The sequence below is a fragment of the Lineus longissimus genome, chromosome 1, assembly GCF_910592395.1.
Source record: "Lineus longissimus chromosome 1, tnLinLong1.2, whole genome shotgun sequence".
In the NCBI taxonomy this organism is placed as follows: domain Eukaryota; kingdom Metazoa; phylum Nemertea; class Pilidiophora; order Heteronemertea; family Lineidae; genus Lineus; species Lineus longissimus.
Genome location: NC_088308.1, coordinates 2,337,794 through 2,359,173, shown reverse-complemented (window position 1 = coordinate 2,359,173; position 21,380 = coordinate 2,337,794). Strand labels below are relative to the sequence as shown.

General features: G+C 38.4%; 1 protein-coding gene across 5 annotated transcripts; it reads left to right on the top strand.

The window, feature by feature from the left end:
* Positions 1 to 222: 222 nt before the first annotated feature.
* On the top strand, positions 223 to 21,153 carry LOC135484427 (glutamine-rich protein 2-like). 5 transcript variants are annotated; one of them, XM_064765868.1, is made up of 19 exons: positions 223 to 833; positions 1,414 to 1,506; positions 2,061 to 2,120; positions 2,398 to 2,616; positions 7,175 to 7,285; positions 7,483 to 7,531; positions 7,822 to 7,898; positions 10,303 to 10,323; positions 12,127 to 12,249; positions 12,449 to 12,523; positions 12,897 to 13,007; positions 13,353 to 13,534; positions 13,696 to 13,758; positions 14,019 to 14,120; positions 15,098 to 15,124; positions 16,287 to 16,412; positions 17,627 to 17,734; positions 17,981 to 18,019; positions 18,267 to 21,153. In XM_064765868.1, exons 1-19 carry the CDS (start codon positions 360 to 362, stop codon positions 18,634 to 18,636), a joined length of 2,430 nt encoding a protein of 809 aa, XP_064621938.1. In that variant the 5' UTR covers positions 223 to 359; the 3' UTR covers positions 18,637 to 21,153. The 5 variants fall into 5 exon arrangements, with proteins under 5 accessions (XP_064621938.1, XP_064621949.1, XP_064621958.1 ...); XM_064765879.1 differs by lacking the exon at positions 10,303 to 10,323; XM_064765888.1 differs by lacking the exon at positions 15,098 to 15,124.
* Positions 21,154 to 21,380: the final 227 nt, after the last annotated feature.

Here is a 21,380-nt window from a genome sequence, read left to right as displayed (position 1 = left end):
AGCAGCAACCGCATGGTACGAATTACTACGCATATACACAAATAAATAGTTCGAAACGGAAATACTGCAAAGTTGTATCTCGAGATATTTCATTGACATTTAGTTCCAAAAACTTGCTGAGAAGTTAGATTGAACCAAAGGAAACACGGGTACACCAATTTCCTTACAAGAGAATAAGTTGTTTTTTGGTGTAATGCGTAGGCGATCGCCAGGGTATCGGTAAAGTGGTCAATGTACACAAAACCTACATTGGTTGGATACAATAGAAATTTCTCCTGTCAAAATGATGAAATAATCTGTATTTTTCTGTTGATCAAGGGATAAAATTGATACTTTGAAAGTATTAGGCAGAAGTGAAGATGGCTGCAGCTGTCAGTCTGTCTCGTATGGTTGATTTGGCCCTTGGCACACCTGAAGTGGGGGCTGTAAATTTCAATGTGCTTCATACACTTCTGCATGCTGTACTTTCAAAGCTTGATCTGAGAGATGTGAAGGCAGAACTCAGTGAGACTGATCAGCAGCTTCTGGCTTCAGTACCAGAAGGTGTCCGAGTCCAATCGGCAACAAGTGCCGGTAAGGATAGTGGATTAGAAACGGATGGAGAGAGCGTCAAAGATGTGGAACCTGTGCCAAAAAAGAAATCGCATTACCATGTTCTCGAAGCCAAAGTTTCTAAGCTTGAAAAGGACTTGGAAAGCCTCAACAGGTTACCGAGCAATGAAGATCTTTTCGGTAGAGCAAAAGATCCTTCAAAACCGAAACCTGTCACAGATATGTGGCAGTCGATGCAACTCGCAAAGAGGGTTGATGCAAATGAAGCAGGAGTCGGAAAGGTAATGTATTTATGATTTCATCATTTGATTGCATGTCGTGACTCGGTATGCCTGGCCATGTCGATGATCGGCGTAAACTTGCAAGCTTCCTCAAAAGAGAATTAACGTAAAATATGCTGGACCTTTAAAGTGTACCCGTAGGCCTATGTACTTTATTTTAAGTTATCTCTCTTGTTGTTCGTAACAGAATTCGCTAGGTTTTTTAACAGGATTTAAAAACTAAACAGTAATCCTTTTTGTTCAATAATGCCTTTATTTTTCCTTGATAATTTTTGTTTTCTTAGGGGCACTAGGCTTAGCACGTGTTTTGGATGTTTGGGATTAGTGGGATTTTATTCCACTTAATAAAGTTTATTACCCAAACTACATAATGCTACATTCAAAGATTGAAATGTGCAGTTTGTTTGTATTTCTAAGTCTTGTCTATTTTGTGTGGGTGTCCGTATGGTTGTCACTCAAAAGATCCTGATAGTTAACCACCTTAATGAAGATGTTCCCTGTGCAGATTCAGCCAGGCTTGAGCGGAGCCCCAATACCTTCACCGTCCAGTGTAGAAAATCGGTTATGAATTTCTTTTCAGCTCATGTCCATGGTTGAAGATTTGTTGAAGGAAATTCAGGACCTCAAAGCTGTCAATGAAGCACTCAAAAAGCAACTGGAGGAGGCTAACTCAGTAAGTGGTCAATCAATGCATAAGATCATTCAGCATTGCTTCAAATCATTTTAGAGTGTCTAATGTAAACTATTAGAATGTGTGGGGATGTAGCCCAAAATGTGGTCTGCAGGTATAAATGCGGCTGTGTGAAAAAGTAGTTTTTCTTAGTTCCTCGTGTTAAAAATCGATACACAAGTCAGAACTACCTGAGCGTGATGGCGTGTGGCTTATTGATCTGGCTATTGTAAGAAGCCGTGTTGTTGAAGGAAGTGTCTAAGTTAGGCACTAATTGTCCATTTCCTATTACAGTTAGTATCAATTATTCTGTGTATTACATCAATAAATATGTCATGGTGTGATGTTAGACAAGGTTGCAGAGAGCAAATGTAATCAATAACTGCCACTGCTGATTGCCTTGATTCTATTCGACCCCTGAAATTACTGAACACGGACAGATTATTCTCTTCCGCAAATTACATTTCTTAACTTGTTCAGCATGACAAAATTGCAGTGCATGTCAAAGCAAATTTTCAGTTTTCAAGTTTTTTGAACGAATAATTTGTATTTTTCAGAATCGGGACAGTGAGATGAACGAACTGAGAAAACGGCTAAAGGACCTTGAGGATATGTTTGTAAGTATTGATGTTAGCAGGACAGTGAATCCTGTCAGACATCTCTCATCATGGCATTAGCATTACAATACAATCAAGCAGACTAATATGATAACTCTGCTCTGAAAATGAGTTGTACCGGAAAAATTCATGTACACACAAAATGATACTATACATTGCAACCAAAGTGTTCTGGAATTTAGAGCTAGAAGTTGATTGGTAATATTGATCATGGCATTGTGCAGTGTCTGGTATTCTAAATACTCAACTTTTGAAACTTGTCTTTCTACTTTAACAGGAAAAGATTAAAAATGAGATGAAAGAAATGAAGGATAAAGTAGAAAACATCAAGATACCAGATATTCCCAAAATAGAACAGTACACCGGCCCACCACCAGAATTCTATGATGGGTTTGTCACGTGGGCGGCCCTCGAGAAGATGCTCAAAGGTATCCGAGAGGATCTCCGGCCAAAGACACCTCCCCAGGCGATCGAAGCGGCCATGCAGACTGAAGCAGTAAGTATCACATAGTTTTTGCTTGTTGGGGAAAAAAGAAAGATTGTGAAGAAACCAGATATTGACCATTTTCTGTTTGTCATTGATTTGAGGTGTCGGCACTAATATACCATTTTGTTTGATTGATCTTATATTTCTGAACTTGGCTTTTGGTTTTACAGTGACGTTGTTTCCAATATTTAACATCAAGTTTTAAAACCTTTTATAGTTTTGGTTGTAATCTTTTGTGTTAACTAAGAACACAAACCAATGCCGTTGATATTTAATCTAGGACAATCTTTAATGTGCCTCTAAATGCCTTGAAAACACAAGTTTAGATATTGTTTACCTCAAGATAACACAGTATTGCTGAGAACCTCAGAGGCTATTGAGACTCTTGGTGCTTGTTTGCCTGACTAACAATCAAAACCTTTCAAGAGGTGTTAAAATTTAGGGTACCATACCGTGATACATGTATGTTAGTTTTTAACACAACTTTTAACTTCCCTATGACATGTATTTTAGCCTACTTCTTGAGCAGGATTTGATTATCCTGACAACCATATCAAAGTCATAACTTCTCACTGTCAGTACTAAAATTTCTTGAGTTTTATGGCAAAAGCTATCAGTAGTATCAGAAACCTGATTAAATTCTTGGAATAAATCCTTTCTGTCACAATAGTGATAAAATAAAAAGAAAAAAAATGACCTTGATTAGTATTTCAGGCTGTGCGCACACTCTGACATCACGTAAACATTCTCTTTGGTATTCACTGCACACTTATGCAAAAACACCTCAAACATATCAAAGAAAATAAAGGCATAACCCCAAGCTTATGAATCTTATACTGCCTATTATATATGGCATAGCCCATCTGGGTCACCATATTTGAATCGCAAAATTATGGTGATCCTTTCATGCTAAGCAACCATTGAGCACAAATATTTTCAATGTAGTGTAAGAAGACCCATCTTGGCAACTGCGAGATTAACTTAATATGAGACCTTACAGGCTCCTGCCTATAGTCTCCCTTTATAAAGTTCAATTGGTGCAAGGTGGGCGATTATTTGCCAACATTTCGTTAAGCAAATTCATGACATATTCATCATGTTCATGCCAATTTTAATGCCACCCGTGGTCGAAAGATGGTAAAATATATACACATTCTCAGCTTGGGTGTAATTATTTTTGAAAACTTTAGAATTCACAGCTTGACATGATTGGCAAATAAGGTGAATTCGGTCATCACCACACTGTAGATCGATTCGGACAATGAATAAGAAATATCTTTGCAATTTTGGTCAATTGCCTTTGGGAAAGTGCTTCTGCAGAATTTACAGAAAGTTATGACTTGAATTTGGTTATTGGAATGAATGAGGGTTACTCCTACTGAGTCAAAGTATAAGAACGGCCATGCCATGCATGTTTTAAAAGATTCTCTTGTAGAGATTAACACATGATTTTAGTTGTATCTACAAAATATGAAATGTTTGTTCTGATTGACTAAATTTTCGTGATAAACCCCATTACAAGCTCATGCCAAAAATTTATCTCTACGATTGGTTGAGGTTTAGGAAAACTTAATTTCATAACTCCTTTTCAAGACTTTGTTGTCTAATTCATAGTATGATGTCTTTTGTTTCACCAACTTATCATCATCATACTTTCTGTTCCTCAGCATCGGGTAAGGTTTAACTTTTCCTTTAATTTAGCCTATCCTATCCCATCCTTGCCCAGAAGATGTGCCTTTCGTGATTACACGATTTTGAGTCTGCCATCATCAGATGGAAAGTGTTCATTTAACAAACAGGAGTGTGTTCGGCATTAGAACATGCTTACAACCTCTTTGGGCATTGGGTAACTGTCACTTGTTCACCCGCCATGCTCTGATCCCTTTTAATTGTGCTTCAGTGATATCATTTGAGTTGAAATCATTTAATAGAAGTTGTTTTTTTCTATTCCATTTAAAATCGATAGAAAAAGCTAATATGGGTAAGACTTTCTCCTTTCCTGATTAAGGTTTACCTGTCTTTGCTCCATAAATTTGTGCGTTTCAGAATGATCCAAAACTAGAATTTTCCTCTGTTCTTTTTCCAGTGTTCTCATGTATCACACTGATGCATATATAATACACTATATTTTTTTGTTTATAAAACTGTCTACTTGATCATTATTTTGTTATATTTATCAGCATACGCCTATGTTTTTATGGGCCTCTGGTTCATATATTGAGATAGCGTTATGAATTTTGATTGGAACACAACTGAATACGACTAAGCTGATTTAATCTCTGTATTACTTTATGTACAGTTCAATATGGGGTCTCTATGGGCTGGATAATCCAGATAAAAGCTCATTTTCGTCATAAAGAATTGGTATGATTATGAAGGCAACTTATTCAGGCATTTCCTATCAGTAAATCGTTGTGAGTGGCTTTTTGATCTAGTTGAAGTGCTATTTATTGTAAAACTTGGATCCTGGAGCCTCTGGTAGATTAAGGTACCATCGGTTAGTGTTAAAATGTTTAAACTGAGAGCTAATAATTGGTCATGCTGCGACCTGCTACATGTATAAATGTTAAATCTAGTGATTTCTGGTTTTACCTGCAGGAATAAGAGATCTTTATGTCACTCATTGAAGTAATAATTGTGGCTACATAGTTGCAGCGATAGATTATCATTTGCAGGATAATGATACACCATTCTAACGTGACAAATACAATACCATATCGATAGAGAAATCAGTTGAACGTGCACCTGGAATGGCAAATTAATTTGAAAACACTTGACATTTGTGATCTGGATGATAGAGATTTTTGGTATATTACAAGGATACACACACATCACATTGCATGCTCAGACAGGCTCTGACATCGGGAAAAAAAAAAAAATGAACCATAGATTATTTTAAAACCACAATCGATTTGGATATATTATTGACATTATCTATCAATGAAATGCTTTATCTTTTTTCGTATCAATATTTGTTGAATAGGAGGGTTTTTATTATCTCACCTGTTGTTGCCTAGCAACTGTAAACAAAGCATAGTTGAGAGCATAAGGCGTGAAGTACATTGCATGTTTCCACACTTTTTTTTCTATCTGCTTTTGATATTATCTTTTTCAAATCAATTGCAATATCGAAACCAGTTTGATTGACCCTCTAGTCATTTAATCAGAAACAATTTCATTAATGAATCCAATGCATAAAACTGTCAAGTAAGATTGAGTACAATAGTCAATAGGACATGTAGGTGAGATCCTCGCTAAGCCCTATTCACAGTTCCCCTCCAACTCCAACTTTCTGGATGAGGAAATCATTGTATCATCTAGGGGTGCTTGTTAGAATATCCCTGTTTGCTACCGTAAAGTACAGTCCATCCATGATCCCTATCATCCGTTTGTGAGGTGTTGGGGTGCTGATTTAGATTTTTAGTTTCTTTGCCGTCATTGATGAGTTTAATTCTTACCCTTCAAGAGACTTCAGTTTGACTTCCATACTTGCTGCACTCATTGCACCCTGGTCAGTTTGCTGAATGAGGCTGACATTCCCTCTGATATTCTTATGCCCTCATTATTCACTTCGCTTTCACCGCAATTTACTTGAACTATATTCTGCATGGCAATTTGTCATTTTCAAAAAAGGAATCAGTAATAAGTCATCTGCATGTCGTTTCTGGTCTTGAAGCATGTTCCTGCATGATCATACAGTTGTGGTCATTTCTAAATCCGTGGCAATCACCCACCAGAATCAGAGAATGATCCTAAGCCTAAAGATGAATGAGGCATGAAAAGGCCCTTCCAAGACTATTTCTAAAGGCAAAGACCAAAGTCTGGGCCAGTTGCCGTCAATTTAATGAAAATAGAAGCTTAGGTCAGGTGGAGCTATCATTTGACAAAACCCTCAGCATCTTGGGTTCGACCTACACTCTAGTCTATACTTTCGCAGTGTTTGGCCAAAGAAACAATGCCTCCAGTTTGGGATCAGCAAATAGTGGGTGTTCCCCGTATATTGAACATTAACAAGCTGAACTTGATACTGACCGGATACCGTCAGAAACCTTCAATTTGATGCAATACCTGTGTAACGAATTTGAAGTGTTCCACCTGTATGGACTATACATTTGGGATCAACAAACCATTTGGTGTTGCACTGTGTGGATGCCTTTAGGTCAAAACGTAATCGATACTTCCTCGTCATACCCAAAGGTCTCTCAATCAACTTAGAGAAAAGAAACAAAACTTGAAATGTTATTTGGACCAATTTCACTAACAATTACATTGAACTATCCCTTTTCAAATTTCCACAAACTCTCTGTGTATTGTCCTATAGAAGAAACTCAGGGCAGCCCTCATTGCAGTGGCCACAGCTCACACAGATTTTGACTGAAGATTGTCTTCTCAACATATTTCAACACGATGACAAACTCCATTTGCGTATTATCACCATTTTTTTCTAAAGACCAAATTGCCTGGAGGCAAGATCGCAAATTTCGTCTGAAACCGAAAGATGTTTCATTTTTACTCACAACCTCATCGTGATCTCTCTCTGAAACTTTCTTTGTCTGTTTTCTTTCAGCAAAGGCCAGTGTCCTCCTCACCATCGAAGGAACTTCAAGATATCCTGGAGAAGTTAGGTAAACTTGGTGTAAGACACGACTCTCTGGAAGTTAGGGTGACCATTATTGAGGTAAGGGGTGGGTACGATAGTTTCAGTTATAATATCTGTAGACATGTCTCATTGTGGCATGAAAATCTTGCTAGACCAGGCTGTGATGACAATGAATTCATTTTCAGAATATTTACTAATAACCGGTTTCGATACTGAAATAGTCATTGACGGAATGTTTTGTAAAATTGGTGTCATCGTTCTTGAAATATTTTCAGGAGGAACTTGGAAATAAAGCTAATAAGTCTGACCTTGAAGGCTTGGGTGGTGAGTATAAAAGTGTTTCCTCTTCCTTTGTGTTTGCTCTTGTGGACGTTTGTGCTGTGCCACCATGGTTGAGCACAGCTTCTCGTTCTGGCCTGGTGACATTGCCTTAAACATCCACAGGCCCAAAACGTCCCTTGATTAGCAAGAGTCAAAACAACATCACTTGCACAATTTTTGATTTCCAAGTGTATTGTTGTTAATCAAATTGAAGCAAAGTTACTTTTCTAAGGTGAGAAGTATAGCATGCTGAATAAAGGTAACCTGCATAACATATTTTCATGTCCTTGCAGGAGTACCAGATGACTTGCTTGCTCAACTCGAGAAAATCAAAGAGGACTTGGATGCCCTCATGCGACTCAGAGAGCGGGTAAGCCTATTTTCATTCACAGAAATTATAATTGGTGCTGTTCTCAGTTAGTTGCAATTGTATCCTATTCCTCAGCTAATTAGTAGTCCTTGCTATCATATCCTGCGGGAGAACAGTAGGTAAGGGTATTTTCAGAACTTTTAAAATGCCTTCGCTGGTTCAGGGTGTTCATCATCCTTCTGTGGCAAAGTCACAATACTCACATCCTGAAGATTTAGATAGATTACACACTACACTCCTTTTAACCTTAGAAGTTACAGAAATATGTTTGTGATAACTTTTGATGCACTTCACAACTTAAATGGCCGTTTCAAGCGGTCATAACATGAGGTTCCTTGCTTTCATATCCTTCCTTTGCAAATTTTTAGTTAAATTCTTTGCACTTATTTTCTCGGCACGTTTTTGTCTTTTTTGCACCTAACTGCATGCTTTGCCTCTTAACACTGTCTCCAGGATGAACCCCTGCCGCGCAGGCGCTCCTCTCTATCTACCAACATAGACAAACAACTTTTGAATACACTTAAAGACCGTATTGACCAGCTTGAAGACAACTTGGGTATTTTTGACATCACTCAAAAACGAATGGAAGGACTTGAAGACCAGCTACAGCTCTTGCAGAGCGTGATCGATAGCATGAGCAGTATGGACAAAGGATTCAGCGAAATGAGTCTACAAATCGACAGCGATAGCCAACGGACGTCCGGACTAGGTGGTGAAATATTTAGTGATACAGACATGACCACATTTGCACCATCTATCCCAGCTGCAACACCTCTTGACACATCTGCAGATCCGATCACATCTGCAGCTCCAGTCACATCTGCAGATCCGATCACATCTGCAGCTCCGATCACATCTGCAACAATGGTCCAATCTGAGACAACCGCCTCAGCTGCACCGGCAGTACCATCTGCACAGACAGGTCCGACTGTCCCATCTGCTAAGACAGGTCCGACTGTCCCATCTGCAAAGACAGGTCCGACTGTCCCATCTGCAAAGACAGGTCCGAATGTCCCATCTGCAAAGACAGGTCCGAATGTCCCATCTGCAAAGACAGTTCCAACTGCCCCATCTGAAAAGACAGTTTCGACAGTCCCATCTGCACCATCTCTGACTGCTGCACAGGCTGTAAGGATGGAACACGCCGTGGCACGGGATTCTGCAGAATTGAAGCACTTGTCACAGAAGGTCAAAATGATGGGCCAGGGCATGAACAGTGAACTCAACAAGCTCAAGAACAAGATCCAGAAAATGGAACGCGAGCTGATGCAATTGGCGCAAGAGTTATCGTCTGGACTCGCCATTGCTGAAGAAAACAGCATCAATGATATGGTTAGTACTATCACAGTCATTGTGGTCCGGTGCAGCGCAAAGATACAGTGCCCAGGAAAAATTCATAACTGTCACAGTGTCGGCACATAACAAACAACATGCGTTCATTTTTCTGCAATCTTTGCACTACTATCGTTTGCACTGGCACTCTTTGTCTTGGCAGTTTCATATGAAAACCTTTGTCATCTCGGACTCTGTGTCTGTTTGATATCCTTGAGAAGTTTCTGGTCATAAACCAAGATAACAAAACTGTAGACTTTGAGGTTTTCATATGAAAGTGACCAAGTACTTCAGCTGCCTGCACATTGCACCCCCATTTCATTTCTTGTCAAGAATCTTTCTTGGAGTTCAAACTTTCCAAAAATATCCCAAAGGGAGTCTTTGCCTCCGTTCTTTAGAGAATAACAACATTGGAAAAGTCAGCAGGGCTTGAATATGTTAAAACACACAGAAAGTGAACTTATTGACCAATTTGAACCATAGTGAATTGGTGCAGTTTCATATACATGTAGATCTTATTTCTATTTGTGTTGTGCTTTTTGGGAGTGTTTTCCAAGTGAACTCGAAGGAAAGAGTTTTAAGAACTTCTTTTCTAGGCCAATGCCTTATCCATTGTTGAAAGTATAAAATAATGGAATCAGAGCATGAAATCAAATTGATTATCAATTGGAAAAAGTAATGGATCTCATTATACCAGATACTTGAATGCAAAGTGATGTTAATATTTCTTGTTTATTAGGCATTTGATTGTGAATGAATCCAATAAGTTTAGTCCAAAATGGTCAACAAGTTGTCATTTGTGAATAGGTGTTGTTGCACTTGAATGGCACAAATGATGAGTTATTACTGGAGAATGTCTTAATCCAAAATTGTACTCTTGTTTATTAGAAAGGGATGAGGCAAATCTAATTAAACTTGACTTTTATGGGTGCTTTCAAACCTTATTTTGATTATTCTTCATTACGAGTATTACAGCCATTTTGTAAACAGTGCTCCACATAGTATCCCCTGTATTCGCTGCATTGAAATAGACTTTACCTGATATGATATTAACAAATGGCTTGTGTTACAGGATTTAAAAGACCGACAAAAGGTAACCTTGTGCAAGTTATCTAGTTTTATGTATAATGTGTTGTCCTAAACTGTGTGGTGTGGTTTGTGGTTTGACCCACTGGTACAATCTTGAAGCTTCAGGAGTTCACAGTTTTGATGATCAATTCGTGAGTGTTAACGTGTGATGGGTCAAGATTATTCAGGTACTTGTATGCTGTAAATCTGTCTGTTTGTAAATAACAACCTAGCCCTTCAAGTGAATGGAACTCATCGATACTACCACCACATGTACCACTGTAATCATTTCAATGATTCAATGAAATTTTAATGCTTTTTGCGTGTGAATATTATAGGCGAGCACTTTTGATCTGCCCCCACTTTGCTTGAGGCAAGGTTGACGAACCTTTGTTTATCTTTTGCATCCAAAACAACAGACAGACGTAATGATCGTCTGCTGTTCATAAAAGGTAAACAGAGGCAGACGGCCTTATGGATAGGTGCATTAGAATCAATGAAATCAATCGGAAGTGAATGAATGTGATCCATTACTGATCATGGAAGGGTACGGTGCACAATCATCTGATGAATTAGAAATGTCTTGGTAATTGTCAGCATGTTTTGGACGTATCGATTAGTTAATGCATTAAGCAATCAATGATGGTCCCGCGGGTGCGCACTACTTTCTCTCTTGGTTACCAACATGCAACAAACGGTTCATCATGTTTGTCAGTGTTCTATGTCCGGGGCATTAGCATCTGCCAAAGAAATTGCACGAGTGTCATTTGTTGGAGTGTAGGACAAGGGGAGAGGGGGGCATTGTTTGGCCTTATATAATAAATATTAAACCAAGGGGTTCTCATCTCCATTTCATGATGCCCCCTATATCTTTTCAAAATATTTTGATTTTCAGAAAGGAAAGGTACCTTTACCAGTGCCTGTTTCTATTGAAGAACCTTTAAGAATGGTACCATTACCTGTTTCTATAGGCGGACCTGTAAGGTCACATTTGATTTTCAGTGTCATGAAGATATTTTTGTCTTTGTGTTAGCTGCGAGTTGAATGTTATCATTGTTTTGTTATGTGTTGTGTTTCGTGTGTTACAATGTATGTCACTTTCAGTTAAAGAGATCCAGTCGTGGCAAAAGTATTTATCAAGACCAGCTGAATGTGTAAAAATAACTAAATTGGTGATTGCTTCTTATGCAGCTCATTGGCTACATTATCGACTACCTGAGGGGAACTCGAAACTGCTAACATTTATCAATGGAAGCTTATTCCAGCCTGAAGTTTGAACCGGGTTGTTCTAAACTCCCCACTTTTATAAGCGATTTGCTATAAGTTTCCTTTAAGACTGGTAATAACTATTGAATCATGTTTGATTTTGTGTCTCAAAAAATTTCAATTCCTGATGATTTCTACCAAAAATGTGGAGATTGTTTGGGCAGCCAGATTTCATAGGTCATAGTCTGGTATGCAAAATTTTGGTAATTTTTGAGTAAATTAGATGTGTGTTTTGATAGTGATGTTTAGTTAGTGTGTCCTGAAGTGGTAAATGTTGCTGAGTGCATATTTCATGTGTATTTCTTAGGTAGATTTTGAGTATTATGTAAAAAGAATTGTTAAAAAGAATTTGTTATAGCTATTAAAAAAGAACCTGCTCTGTATGCTAGTTTTTGAATTCTTCTTCAAACTTATCTTGTTTTAACCAGTATGAATTACTGTAATCATTATGGAGGTTTATAATGTATTCATATTCTTGAAATTATGGTCCGTAATCCCTTAATTTTTTGTGGATATTATTTGCATGTCAAACAAGTTTTAAATCCAAATACTTCATTTTTAGGACACTGACGCCCTGAACCGTGCCCACCGTGCTATATCTAACCTCCAGGCAGAGATTGAGAAACTCAAATCAACCACAGAATACCTCTGTGAGCAGAATGACAGCAAGACCAAGAAGATCGAGGTAACCAAAACATAATCACAAAACCAGAAATTTCCTTTCAATTAAGCTTTTGAGATATCTGATCAGGAGTTTGTGCTGTGGAGCCCAAACTGATGTAGACCTTACAACCCCTGGGCTATTGAGATCCTTTCAATTGCTTTTGATGTACCCCAGGAGGGTCTATGATGATGATGATGTGTAATCGATTCTCTTTCTTCAGGAAATTTGTGAAACCACCAACCAGTTGGAGGAGAAGAAGGCTGACAAGGATTATGTTGATGTCAATCTGGACCTGGTAAGCGGAGTCAATAATTTGCTTCATATAAAGATTCTAATAAATTCTTTAGTATCGCTGTCGGATAACTTGTGCTGCCATCTGTTCTTTCTTGACGGAATGATTGCAAAGTAGTGTCCATATGGCATTCTCCAAGCAGATCAAAGAATCTTTCTGCCAGCACAGATTTGCATTACATCATGAGGTCCCGTGCGACGATATCAACGGATCAATTTGTGATCAAACAATCATCACAAAACCTACATAAAACATGCGTAAAAACTAGACATGAAAGAGGTATATGTGGCGAGTTCTTTAGGTTTTGCGTGTCAACTTCATCTGGGCTGAGGGATCGCTATGATTCTGGTAACAATTTATTTGTTCTTACTTGCAGAAAGCCGACAAAAGTGCCTTAGATAAGAAGGTCAGCCAGAGTCGATTTGATACGACAATAGAAGAGCTAAACAAAATGCTTGAAGATATGCTCAAGAAGATGGAGGGCCATGTAAGTACATGAATTCTAGGGGAGGGGAGAAAGGGGAGGCAAAATTATCCAGGGTACAGTCTACCTGTAATATTTGTGTTTTTTATGTAGGAAGAGCATTCTCTTGGAAGAAGTGTGCTTCCTGGATGAAAGCATACGTGTTAAAACTTATAGTTGTGCTTCAACCCTCGAGGAACATGTGTTTATTTCATTCAGTGACATATCAAACAGGAACTGTCGCTTTTTGTTTCGGTCTTCATTATCAAACTTGTGATATCAATCAATTAAACATACCCTGATATTCAGGTCTTTCAATCAAATCATTTCCCGTGTCAAATAGACATATCTTCTCATTTGATCTTTTAGGATTCTGAGTGGCGGAAGGCAATTGAGGAGCTTACCAAGGAGCTTGACAATAAGATTGACAGATTGGAGCTCGATGCTCTGAAGGATTACTTGGAGAGCCGTCTGAAGGCACTGATGGCCAAGATCAAGGCGGCCCAGGGCAATGCTGGCTTCGATGAGGATGATGCTGCTGGGTTCAGGAAGTGAGTACCAACAAGTTATGGATGGTATTCAGTTTCGAGTGCTTTCTGAGAGTGGATGGCCCTTGTCTGCCAGTTTCTTTATCAACTGTGGTGATGATACATGTCAGGATACTGTTACCCAATATTATATGACTATATATTCTTCATAATTTTCTTTTCAGACAAATGGTGCAGAAATTCCATTGCATATCATGTGATAGGCCCGTGGACATGATTCCACAGCTGTAAGTATATAGATTAGGTTCAAAGAGAAGTGGCGCCAAACAAATGCTCACAAGATGAGCACAGATGACGAATTAGTAACCTACTTAAGGATCTGTGTAAGAATTTGCATCAAAAATGAGAGGACGGATCTACAACCACACAAAAATTCAGAAAGAGAAGCCAGGTGCTTCACTCTCTTGTGCTGATTTGTTCGAAAAACCCCTCAAATAACACCAATGTTCACACCACATTTCTAACCAGTGTTGCCTGCATGTTTCAGTCCCATACCAGCCCTCCCTGGTCAACCCGGTCTCCCAGGCACAAGGTCAGCCCGACCTTACACAACCTTCGAACTGGAGCAGATCAGACAGCAAGCCAAACTGTAAGTTCTGTAGGCAGCGTTCAAGCCCTCCTTGATTCGTAGTTTGCCTTAATAATAAATATACGATATCTCCAACAGGCGTAGCCACGGCTGGTGATTTATTTGTGGTCATGTACCCGGTAGATCTATGTCAGGCTTTATATTTAGGTTAGTTGTGTTTTATTAGAACTATAAGTTAGCATTTTTGTTTATAGATAAATTTGTTTCTGGTGTAGTGTAGTTTTTGTGCTGGTAGCTTTTAGGTTGTATTATATTTACAAAGAAGTAAACTCGTGAGTTAATTGAGAAAGATGAAGAAAAAAACTTATGTTATGAGTGTTTAAGATAATTTACCTTTTAATCATATCACAATCATGGAATTTCATCAGAAATGGGTAATTCTTTCAAATCGAACTGTCTATAGCTTGAATCACTTGTTGTCAAAAGACACTGGCCCTCCTTGGCGCAAATCTGTAGCCCCCTCCCCCTCTCACCTAAACATAAGATTAGTTTGTTTTCGCTTTGATGTCAGCGTTAGTGTTGGGAGGTTAAAACCCCCCAGGAAAGATCAAGAGTGGATGAGCAGGCCGAAGCCTGAACAAATGCCAAACCCTAAAAGAAGGTCAGAGCGTCAATCGACTGTTTCAAGTGGTGACATGAACCTGTTTGTTTCCTGCATGAACCCTTTCATTTGGCAAAAATGTTGAGTGTTAAAGTTATACCATTCCATGCTCTGTATGTGGGACAGATAGTCTTCTTCCCATGGAGTACTATTTTGGAATTGGGTTGATATCGTGGGAAGATCATCGACTATCAAGACTATATACGCATACCCCCTCTCCTGATTTGCTTTTCTTCGATATTGCATGGCAATTTTGCTCTGTAAACTTGCATGTTCTATTGTGTCATTTCGCTGCATGTATTTTTGTCACTTTGTGTGCTTTTGCTCAAGAAGCATACCATGCCAATTCTAATGTATCCTATGTGCAATTTGATAGCCATGGCCATGTTAAACCACCATCGAGGTAAAATATGTTTAATTTGAGAATACTCTGGGAATTTGTCTGATATTTCAATTCTTTCTTTCAAATGTTCTTGTGGAGGCAGGCAGCTGTAATCAAATTTGATATAATCTAACAGCATGGTGTAGAGATAACATTACAACTAATCATGTACACAATATTGAAATTTGCTGGAGGCTTGGGTCATCAACACTGCTTTTATCAATTCTCCTGTTAGTGATAATACAGAGTAAAAAAACGTTGAAAGTAATTTTGACACATAATCATTTCAAAGGACATGAGAAACAAGTTCATGATGTTCAAACGTATAAACAATGTTCAATTCGAATGGGGAACAAACTGCCTCCTATAGAAAGCACAGCGTTCTCCCTGGACCTTTGAACAAAATATCCCTGCTGAGCTTGCTAGTCCTGCATCCACTGCCATCCTTAACCTCTTGCTTTGCGAAGTTATTGCGCTTTGTTTGTTTTGTTAAATTTAATCAGAGATTGCCCTTGCACCCTCAAGGCAGAGTGGCATTTTATTGTGGCTTTCGTTCCTTATAGTCTTTGGCAAGGAAACCCCTGACCTGCGGACTCAGTGGTTCCAAGCCAAAGGCCATCACTTGGGTGGCGGCTGATACCACACCTCAGTAATCCCACTTGTGTGGTATTGTCTACGTCCCTCCTTCGCATGATTTTGAAGGCAAATGAAATATACCTTTGATGTGTTTCTTTTGTACTGTTTTGTCACCTGTGTTGAGGGTGCATTACACATTGTGAAGGTCCTGTATTTTGCTGGTGAAATGCAAGGCTTCAGATTCCAACAAAATTCAGCTTTAAGTTCATTATTGTTACGAGTATGAAGTATGAAATTACTGACTTGCCATTGTGATAGTCAGATGAATTCCTCCTTCCTTTTAAACTGAAGCCGTGCATTTTGTTTCACGACAGTTGGTTTATATAAAAAACTGTCCTTGTCATATGTGTTAATTGTTAATATGTTAATTAATTTAATCATCATTTTTGTTACAAGTGTCTTTCTTCCTGTTCTTTCTTATTTTTGTTTTTCTGCTTTCCTTCATTTCTTTTCTCCTTCACTTTTTCTTTCTTTTCTTTTTCCTTTCCATATTCCATCGTATCTGCTAACACCTAACAATAACCTCTACTAACTTTTGCCAACTCAGGCCGAAGGAAAGTGGCACTAACTTTGAGCGTGCTTTAAAAGAACGCAGGCTTGCCCAGTCCAAGAAGGTCGAGCGTGACTACCGTGCTTTTTTAGTGCACTATGCTAAAGAATTAAAAGGATTATCGTAAGTCTGAAAACAAATACAAATGACCAGATTAAAATATATTGACTCCTGTCACTTTCTCCAGTAAGAAGGATTACTAACACATGACCGACAACAAGCTGACATATTGTCCATCTAGATCTACGTTGCCCAAATCCCCCCCTCTTTGAGCTGGTTATCGGAGTCTCATGGACTTCATGAAAGAACTATGCCATCGCCATCTTCAGGGCTAGGTAGGAACTGAAAAGACTAAACGGTATTTTCAGTGTCTACCGTGCCCTGAAGATGGCGATGGTGCAGTTCAGAACTTTAAATGACTTCTTTTTGAATGAATTGAATGAATGAAAGAACTACACCATCGTCATCTTCAGGGCAAGGCAGGCACTGCAAAGACCCTTTCTTGTCTTTTCAGTTCCTACTGTGCCCTGAAGATCGCGATGACGTAGTTCTTTCATGAAGTCCATGAGACTCCGATAACCAGGGGGAGGGGGGATTTGGGCCACGTAGATCTACGTGGTTCGGCGCTGAAGGTGTTAATTGAGGATTTGTACCATAGAATTACAATATCGTAATCATTGGTATAGGTGTCAAAATGCCTGATTGCGTTTTAAGATGAAAATAATTTACTGGATACCTCTTCATAAATTCCGGTAGCATGTGCAGACTATGCAGATTGAATGAGGACTAAAAGGATTTAGGAATTAAATGGAAAACTTACTTATCTGTCTCATGTCTCTCTTCCTCAACCTATCTTCTCTTACCCAAAGGCTCTTAATTGCCAAATTTTTAAACACCTTATGATACTGCTAAACTTGAACAGAATAAAAGAACAAGTGGATATTTAGTTGCAACTTGCATGTAGTTTGGCGGTATATGTTTGAAGAAGGTCTAAGTTATCACCTCTTCTTCCCAGCGTCTGTTTGTTGAAACTCCCACATTTGACGAGCTGGCCTCTCTTCCGTGGCAAGGAGAGTTGAAATTAGTGCTTTTCAGCCCTCTCAATTCCTTGCCCTGTCAATTATGATCCTTTGAATGATCGACGAAGTTTAGAGATTTCATCTTGTAGCATGAACTTCTCAACAAGCTATACTAGTATATTAGTACATCACTTTTAACACACTTTCTGATAACACATTCATTTTATATTTGAAGATTTTAAGGTTTTTATCATTGTCAGTAATGATCATTTAGGTCTTTCACCATGTCATGTCCAGATTTTCATCCTGTCCTTTCAGTTTCACTGGGCCCGAAGCGGCTGAACTCTATGCAACCAACCGTGCCTGTGGAGGGACTCACACAATGACCTATCCTCACAGGAGGATTACAAGACTCACTCAGTTGGCGTAAGTTTCAGCACAGTCATTTCTTACATGGAAGAGGTCAGTGAGGTGTTTTATACCACATGATTGAATGGTCTCAGTCAGATTCTCTAAACTGCCAGGCTCATTTCCATAACCCAAAGCAGGTGAGAGAAGATTTGCCTTAAGGCATATCTGTCTCAAAAAATTGCTGTTGGGTAATTCTCAAATTTGATATTACAAAAAGATCATCAAGTGCTGAAAATTGTGATTTTGCTATTGTCTTTTCAGAACCCTGTTCCATGAAGAGGAACCAACGCCGGCATTCAAGTAAGTTTTCTGAATTCATAACCACCGATTGTCTGCTTGGATTCTAGACGATGATTTTGCAAAACATTTCTGCCCTATTCCTTGTGGTTTGCAGTGTCGGTGTCTAATGTATTTGGGGGTGGTATCCATGCCAATCTTAGCTTCTTGGGAGACCTACCAAACACTGTTCTATGTATAAATACTCAGTTGAGTATGAAGTAAGTTATTTCATTTCTAAAAAGTTAATACTACGATTTAAATCTTTTAGGGAGGAGCAAGATATCTTAGGTGCTGATGGCCACATATACAAAGGTCGAATGGAGGACCAATTTACAAAGTTCCCAACAGTACCAAACGGACAGGTGACCGTCATCAGACCCATGTCGCCGCAGTACGGGAAATCTCGTCCAACAGTGACTCCTAACACAGGGAGGCAAGACATTAGCTCGCCGAGACCAGGGTCGACAAGAGGACGCCCGCAGTCAGCACAACGTCCTTCATCGGGTCGACTCTCCGGTACAGGCTTTATAATTACGACGCCCCCAAGAACACAATCTCCAGTGCCTGTTGCACCGCATGGATCAGAGAATCAAGATGTCCTGGAGAGCATCGAAGATGATGCCCCAAAACAAGAGTAATGTGGGAACTTTCCTTGAGATTGAGAAACTATTTGATTTTGTTACAATCATTTAGTGGCCAAGTCCTTGTTTTGCTGACTACCATATTGGAACTCTTTGTGAGACAATGCACGTTTCAAAACTTTCCAGCATAGAAGCCCTTGAACTATTTCTTATTAGTATAGCTGAATAGAACATCATATTTTTTTAGATTTCAGTTTACATGTAGACTTAGCCACACAGAAGCTGAATACACAATTTATCATCAATACCCTTGTAGCTTTTCATTATATCTTCGAAAAATATGCCCAAGGTCCTTTTTTCAGCGTTATTTGTGCCTTAAACCCTGTATCCACATTGTTTTTGGGGACCATATTGCATCAGTTTGGGTTCATTGCTGTGAAATACCCCACTAAGAACTTGCTTGAATACGATATACATCAGAAACATAATAATAGATTTTTTTTGTATCTACTGCTTTCTGAACAAAGCTGGAGCCACCAAATTGTATCAAATTGATTGTGTTGGGTGAAATAACGAAGGTGCAAAACTCATGTGATATCATATCTTAAAGTATTTCAGAATCTTAAGTATTATATTTGTTTCAGTTTTTGGTACGTTAAGCGGTCCCTTCCTTTTCTTTGAATTGGAAATTTAATTGACATGATTTTGCACAGAATGTCTGTATATCTTGTATACATGTATGTATGATTCTAATACAGGGTGTATAATATAATACAGGGTGTATAAGTATTGGTAATGAAAAGTAGCCCATTGTCAAAAAATCTTGTTGCGTATGAATTACATTTACTCTTGCACCAAACTCTATACAGCTTGTCTTGGGTTTAGTTCTACGCTGTGACTATTTTAACATGACCATGATGATATTCTTGTAGGCAATTTTATTATTATTATGTCAACTTTGGTAGCAGATGGAAATTTTGAACTAATAATTTTATTATGTCCAACCAGGTCAAAAACTGGTTTCATTTATGTACGTGACCAACATGGAAATTAGCCTACTAGAAATAGTTTATGGTCACAGAAGAATAGCTACAGTTTCATTTCATTCCTTGCCAAAATATTGGTGAAATATGAAAACTGGATGCACTCTGAAGCAACTCTATACCAGCCTCGTATAATCTAGTGATCCTCCTCCTACAAATGAGCTATGATTTCTGTTTCAATATCCGTCCAAATGATATTTAAATTATTGTCTTGTTATTCCGACTGTGATTGTTCATGAATGTGAATATTTTTAGTGCAATTTTGTAGATTAGAAATGACATAAACCACAATACTTAGCTCACTGACAGCAAATTTAGCCTCTTCAGATTTATCATTGACATTTCCAAAAACACTGAAAAGCTTAGCGCCGTGAACCTGAAGATATCTTTTTCCTTACAAATGTATGTGTAAAGGTTCAATTTTGCATCAGAAACTTGAGAGGTAAGATGAAACTGATTTTTAATTTCATACACTTTGTAATTTCATATTACGTGTATCATACTTTTTTCCATGTATCATATAGTCTTTGTACTTGTTAGTAGCCTTAGTGTTATCAGTTCTGCATGACTGTATACTCTGTTTTTTAAAGTGGCTTAGGAGCCTGAACAAACTATGAGTGACGTTCTCAAGATTTTTATGAGAGGAATTTTGAACTTTGGATTTCATTTTACTCAAATGGCAATAACACAAATCAACCTTTCTATCCACAGATGTGTGAGTGAATTTAGGTACACATACATGTAGTTGACACATATTATCATTACTTAGAATGTACTTTTTAGTGTCAAAAGTGTTGACGATGAACTAAGACATTCCATTGATGTAACTTGATATGTTAAATAGGCACATTACACCAAAATGGGTTGTAAGTTACACTTCGGGCATATGGAGTTATCCAATTGTTCATATAGCTTGATATTTAAGCTATGTTTTGATACCACTCTCATCGTTGTATCTTTTGTGGTGCCCGAGATATTTGGTGTTTGATGTTTGGAGAAAACAACAATCTTGTACACACACTCAATTCTAGGTGTGGTGACTTACTTCCTGCTTTGGTGTGAATGTGTCACAATTGTTACAAAACACAAAACTAACTTGGATTTGTTAACTATTGATTGTATTTGTTGATACTATAAGTTGCTAATATAATGAGATTCAAGAAGTTTCCGTCCATTGTTGACTGCCTTGATCCCCACAGCACTTCTGCAGACATATCGAACTTCTTGAAACTTGGGAGAAATCCCAGGCAGAGATCTTGGGACAGTTTTCAACCAAAAATCCATGCAACAGTGCTGTAGGTCCAATAAACAATCATCGTTCTCTGTTCGAGTGGAAACCTACTACCAGCCCTGGTCTCCCAGTAAGAATCCATATAAAGGTTTTCTGCCTTGTGCAGTGGTGTTCGAGGGCAAGTCAGTGTGAAAGGTTGTGTATAATACCACCACTGCTGTTATATGCATGTACATGTATTATTGATCTGTGATATTCGAATCATAGTGCTTTGTAAAATAATAAATACTATTATTTTCAAAAAAATTCTCTCTAAATTGTTATTAATTGCTCCAGCAAGCTGGTTGTGACTGAGCAGCTGTGTCGGTTGTGACAGTTGTATTGGTCAGCTCAGATTTTGCTACAGTGAATCCAAGATCTTTTTCTTTTAATAGGATAGGTCCTTGTACCTGCGGTACAGAAGAGACTACCTGTCTTTACCAGCATGGTGAGATTGTTGATCTGTTTTATATATTCGAATCATAGTG